The 6,457-nt window shown below is 38.4% G+C and overlaps 1 protein-coding gene across 1 annotated transcript in view; it reads right to left on the reverse strand.

Annotated features, from left to right (window-relative positions):
• LOC110287589 (solute carrier organic anion transporter family member 1A4-like) overlaps positions 1–5,792 on the reverse strand; it is a 40,331-nt gene extending 34,539 nt beyond the window's left edge. Inside the window, exons 1-3 of the mRNA XM_021154165.2 lie at positions 5,782–5,792; positions 5,134–5,240; positions 1,479–1,625 (exon numbers count right to left, since the gene is read on the reverse strand). Coding sequence (XP_021009824.1) covers positions 1,479–1,625; positions 5,134–5,240; positions 5,782–5,792 — 265 coding nt within the window. The remainder of the gene's footprint in view (positions 1–1,478; positions 1,626–5,133; positions 5,241–5,781) is intronic.
• Positions 5,793–6,457: the final 665 nt, after the last annotated feature.

The following is a 6,457-nucleotide window of genomic DNA, read 5'->3' on the forward strand; positions in this document are numbered from 1 at the left end:
TCCTCCATCTCTCTTTCTCTGTCCCTATCTTTCTCTACACCCTTTCCAATTCCCTTCCCATGCTCCAAAATAAACTTCATTTTATAGTAGACCTGTCATAGTATGACTGGTACCTCATGGGAAGATGTCTCAACATGGACCTGCTAAGTCAACCCTCATACCACATCATACTGTATTTCACAAAATATATCAGTATTAAATATTTCATATGAGAAGCCAAGCCCACTGTGAGCAGCAATATTCCCTAGGGAAGTTCTGAACTGTGTAACAGTGGGGAAACAGCTGAGCAGAACCAGGCAAGCAAGGACAGAATACCGAAATATTCATTCTTTCTGATCTTTTGGGTACGACTAGAAATTTCAAGATCCTGTTACTGTGACTTCCCTGTTTTGATAAAATTCTAAACCAAATTTAACACATTTTTTTTCCACATTTTTTTTCCAAATGAAATACTTTATCTCTAAAGTTACATTTTCTCACAGCAACATAAATGTAACTGTCTGTAAAGCAGTGTATACTGCAATGAAAGTCTTGAACTGCAGCTTCTTCAAAGCTCCACTCTGGAAACTCTTCCACAGAAAGAGTGTGTCTTCATAACAGCACTTCTATCTGGTGTTATCCTGGTCACCTTTCTGATCTTATAGTTCTTTTCCCTTCCTTTGTCCTCTCCAGCCACACCTGGCTTCTTTGAATCCATGTTCAGCATTTCCAAATGTAGCTGTAGATCAGAATCGCGCCTGACTCATCCCTTCCTAGAGAAAATCCAGAGAGGAACAAGGACAACTTCCTTCTCTTCACTTTATATTCTGTCTTTTCTTCTTTCTCTGTGGTTTTATGGCTTAGTCTTCCTTTGTGTGTCTGACTTTTCAATACCAAACCCTTGTATGTCCCTTGTTCTCTCAAATGTCCCCTGCTGTTTGATGCCCTCTATGCAATGATTCCTACATGATCTTCCACTTCTACTGAGTTCTTTTCTGCCTTACTCTGTCTGCCTCTTATTCTGCTCAAATGCTTCCTGACTATAAGGTTCTCTCCAGGTTCTAAAAGTGACCTCCATCATGGATCACTTTCTCCACTATTGTTACTTTATTTATTTATTTATTTGGTATTAATTACTTAGGAGTTTCATTTAATGAACCTTGATCTCATTCACTTCTCAGCCTTTTCAGTTATATCTCCCTCTTGTGTCCTCCCCAAAAGTGGAAATTCAAGTCCAATTTGTGTTGGCCACTTACTCATTGGAGCATGGCCAAACTCCCAGTGGCAGCTACTTAAGTCAACGAGCCCTTTCCCACCCATACCCCTGCTAGAAGCTGTCAACTGTGAAGGACTACACTTCAGGATCCTGATCACCAGCACATCCCTATCACTATGCTCACCATCTGAAAACCAGAAAGCATTCAAAGCAATAATCAATGTCCATGACCTCAGACCTTGCATACCTAAAAATGATCCCAGAGCATACTATTCAAACTTACCAATGTATAAAGGAGAGTTTTCAGATTTAGCAAAATCTTCTATGTAAGAAATACCCAAGGGCATGATGGCAGTTTCACCCATTCCACGTATAATATTTCCTACTAGTACATATATCCACATTAGTGATTTAATTTCTCTTCCACACTCTGCATTAAAACAATCAAACAAACAAACAAAAACTACAGAGTATTTGATAGTCAAGTGTTATTTGACAGTAAATTCAAAAGTTTTCTATGTATTTATCAGGTCATAAGCTTACAATGACCATTCAAGGACTTACATTCCTATGCTGGGTCTGAATCAGAGAATCACTTCTACTGTGTACTTTGAAAGAATACTTAGCAATGGAGTGTAAGTGCCTTACTGGAGACAATTCCCATTACAGTGAGAGACATGACTCTACAGACCAATGCCTGTTCCCAACTCAGCCTTTAGTGGCACTGCATTGATTGTTAGAATTATACCATAGAAATAGGCAAACAGAAAAATCTAGGACTTTTCCTCACTTAGAGGGACTCAGTATTCCAATAACCAGTGTATCAGTTGGTTAGTAAGTGTGTTACCTCATTCAACTCCTCTAAAGCTTTGAGGAAGGAAAAACAAAAACACATGTGTATATGTCTCTAGCCTATCTTGTTGTTTTTACATAACACAGACAGAAATTTGATAGAAGTTTGAATTTTCTATGGCCTATGTTACTTTGTAGAAACTACAGATTTTGGCTGCAGAGTAAATATAGATTATTTCTATAAATTTCATCATTCATTGTCAATAAAATTCTCCAACAGTTAGAGTAGCAGGTAATCAGTAGAATGTCAGAAACTGGGCCAAAGGTAATTGAACGGGAAAAGAAGAACTCTTTAAATGTTTGCACGCACTTCCCAAGTTTATTTTAAAGGAAATGAACTGCCACTCCCTAGGGAAGGTGTGACATAATGTTTTAAGGTATATTAAGGACAATGTACCCCTCTCCTGTGGAGTAGTCAGCATTGCCCATAAATGTCCTAAGCACAACTGGGCTATAGGTCCAACTCATATTCACTGCTAGTTCAGTAAAATCAGTTTCCATCTCTAGGTATTCAGACATGATGACTTCTATCTATTGATCACAGGGAGATACTCAACCCTCTTCTAAGGTAAAACTGAAACTATCAGCCACCAGTAGACTCAAGAGCTTTTCTGGGTTTCTTCACATTGGGGAATCTTAAATCATGTACCGCAATGCAAGGATAACAAGGTAAGGCTTTCCAAAAGTCAGTTCTGGAGGTAAGAACATTAGTATGAGGTAATCATCTAACTACTAAGTGAATGGACTAATATGGAAGTGGTTGTTTCATGATGTAGAGATAATTTTTATATACACTGTATGAAGATGTTTTTCTTGCCTTCCTTGCCTACCAAAGGTAAGCTAAAACAAAAATGTGATGGCCTGTAGCAAAGAGAGGAAGCAGTAGGTGAGAGTTGCAGGAGGAGATAGCAATGCTGGGAAAGAGTCAGGCACATGAGGATTGCTCACCTGAACTCAGGGGAAGTCAGATGCATGAAACTAAGGAGCGGTAACTACAAGATATAAGCTACATGGTAGATATAGAATAGAATAAATGGGTTAAAAGAAGTTATGAACTATTTGGGGAATAAGGCAAGACAAGGTCATAAGCATTGTTAATAAGACTCTGTACCCTGATTTAGGAACTGTGGCAAGCTTACAAAGTTACACACAGTTAAATCACTTTGCTGTACTTATGAAGTTTCTATAGTTTGGAACTCTAGACTTGGGTTCACTTTGACTCTCAAATTATTTTGTTCTCCACACATTTTCTAAGACCAGTGACATTCTAAAATTAGCTACTACTATAATTTCTGTGCCATGAATCCAGCATAATGGAGATGTTCTGGCTCAAGGTGATTCTTTTGAGTCAACTCCAGACTAAATGTTCAGGAAATGTGCTGGGTCTTTTACCATATGCGTCTTTAAATGCACTTTGTAAAATGGATATGTAAATGTGTGTACCTTCATGAGTGTATGTACATCACATGTATACAGATGCCCAAGAAGGCCAGAAGAGGTCAACCAATTCCCCAGGAGTGGACTTACAGTTGCTTGTGAGCACCCTGATGTCAGTGCTAGAACCAAAGCCTGCCCTCTGTATGAATACTGTGGTGGTTTGAGTAGAAATGCCTCCCAGAGGCACTGGTATTAAATTCTTAGTCTCCAGTTGATGGTACTGTTTGGGGAAGTTTAAGAAAAATGCCACTGGAGGCAGGCTTCAAGAGCTTAAAGCATCATTCTTGGATTGTTTCTGGATTGTTTTATCTCTGTCCTATGCTAATTGTTGAGATGTGAGCTCTGAGTTTCCTGTTCTTAGTACCATTCCTCCCTTCTATGACTGCTTCTCATCTGTCTAGAAACTTAGTGGGTGACATAAGCCCATCAGAAATATCAGAATTCAAACTAAGATTCACAACAGTCACAAACTCACAGTTATGAAGTAGCAAGAAAGTATTTTTATGGTTGGGTCAACACAACTTAAGGGACTATATTAAAGGGCTGCAGCATTGGGAATGTTGAGAAGCACTGATCTAAAACTATAAATATAAATGAATTCCTCATTGTATAAGTTCTTTCATCATGGTGTATATCAGAGTAAAAGAAAAGTAATTAATACTTCTAGCATGCAGTTTTACACAGCATCTGGGTGTGTCTGTTAAGACTTAGTTGAGGAATTGCCTCCATAGTATTGACCTTGGGCATGTCTATGATGCATGTTCTTGGATAATTAATGGGAGATGACATGGAGTAGTGTGGGTGGTACCACCCCTTAGGAGATGAGCCTAAGTTGTATAATAGAGATAGCTGAGCAAATCAGAGGAACAACCAGGATGCAGCACGCCTCAGTGGTCTCTGCTTTGGTCTGTAACTGTAGGTTCCTGCTGTGGCTTCTCTCAGGGTAGATTATAATTAGTAATCTATATGAACCCTTTCCTCCATGAGTTCCTTTTAGTGAGTGTTTTATGACAGCAACAGAAAACCAAATAGACCAATCACATAGGTTACCTCTTAAGTTTAAATGTATCCTTCTAAGTTATTTTTCTTTGGGAGACTAACTCTATGGTGTTGCCTAAGAAACAAGGATTTGTAATAACTACATTCAAATTCAGGAGAAAGAGTAATCTAGGTTACTAGGCATTTCCCTTCTTTGAAGAGCAATATGAATTTTGTTCATTTGTCATATGTATCTGCTAAACACAGTGTCATATTAAAGTCCTTCATAAAGGGACATTCCTTAGCTGAGTCTCTATTAAGAATCCAATGATCTCTTTAGCTCCTTGGATACTTTCTCTAAAGAGATCTGCAACCCTGTAGGTGCAACAACATTATGAACTAACCAGTACCCCAGAGCTCTTGACTCTAGCTACATATGTATCAAAAGATGGCCTAGTCGGCCATCACTGGAAAGAGAGGCCCATTGGACATGCAAACTTTATATGCCCCAGTACAGGGGAATGCCAGGGCCAAAAAGTGGAAATGGGTGGGTAGGGGAGTCGGGGGAGGGTATGGGGAACTTTTGGGATAGCATTGGAAATGTAATTGAGGAAAATACGCAATAAAAAATTATTAAAAAAAAAAGAATCCAATGAGAATCATTAGTTAACCTGTTGTGTCTTGTGTTGGCTTTAAGGTAAGGGATCTGTTTTCCATACACAAGAAGCTGTTTGATGACAAGTTGCTTGTAGGTGAAATTGTTGTTTCATATTCATATCTGTGGGAACACAGGAAACAGTCACTGTGAGGTGTTAAGTACAAGGAGGGCTTCTGCAGATTCCTGACTTCTGCTTCCCTCAAAAGAGGGCGTCCAGAGCCAGAAAAGACATTTCCACAGCATTCTGTCTAATAACTATGATTCCTGTGGCAGGACCAGCAAGACTGTGCAGCTGGTGAAACATTTCTGCACAAGCCTGATGGACTGAGTTCAATTCCTGGAACCTCCAATAAAGTGGAAGGAGAGGAATGACTGCCTAAATAGTCATCTAATATACACATGTAAACACACACACACAAACACACACAGACACACACACTCACACACTCCTACGTGCAAACACATGCAGACACGCAAATAAATAAGTAAATAAATAATCAGAAACATATATTAGATTTGACATGTAGTTCTAGATTTATATCCAAGAACTGCATAAAATTGGTGTGGAGGCTCATGCCTGTCTATGAAACACTTCAAATGTGGACACAGCAGAACCAGAAACACAAGGCCAGCCTCAGTTTTACAGCAAGTTGAGGCCAACCTGGGCTTCATGTTAACCTGTCTAAACAAAAACATACTGACAAAAAAATAAATGAATAAAATAAGTAGGCAGTGTCATCAAAAGAACTTGATAATCACCAAAAATGTGCCAAGAAGTTATATTTAGCTTTCAAGAGCCTACGTGTAGCTGACAAATATTTCAGATACTCTAAGGTCAACTTCCTGATTTCTGAATGACCATTTCCAAGAATTAATTGGTGTGAGATAAAGAACAAAAGCAAAAGTAAAAAAAGAGACACAATAAAGTAGAATCAAGGAGACAAAATCTTTAGCGAAATACAGACAACACAAAACATGACACGTATTATGGCTTCACTGACCTTTGTCCCTATCCTTCATTTATGTGAATTAAAAACAATCATTATTTCATGTTTTTAAAATCTTCAACAGAAAAAAATACACAAGTAATAATAAGAGCTGACAGACTCTATCACCTGAAAATATAGTGTCCTGAAACTTAGTAGTAGTGTTAATAAAATGTGGTCATTAATCTTGCGCAAATCAACAGAGATTGTTATCCTAGAAAGAAAATGACAGAAGATGAACATAAAGTTGTTCATTCAAGGGCAATAGGGCAATTAATTCCACCAACTACTAATAAAATGGCAGTAAAAGGTTTCAAATGAAACGAGGGAAGACCATTTCCTCAAAGATAA

This window comes from Mus caroli (assembly GCF_900094665.2).
Source record: "Mus caroli chromosome 6 unlocalized genomic scaffold, CAROLI_EIJ_v1.1 6_unlocalized, whole genome shotgun sequence".
NCBI classification, from domain to species: domain Eukaryota; kingdom Metazoa; phylum Chordata; class Mammalia; order Rodentia; family Muridae; genus Mus; species Mus caroli.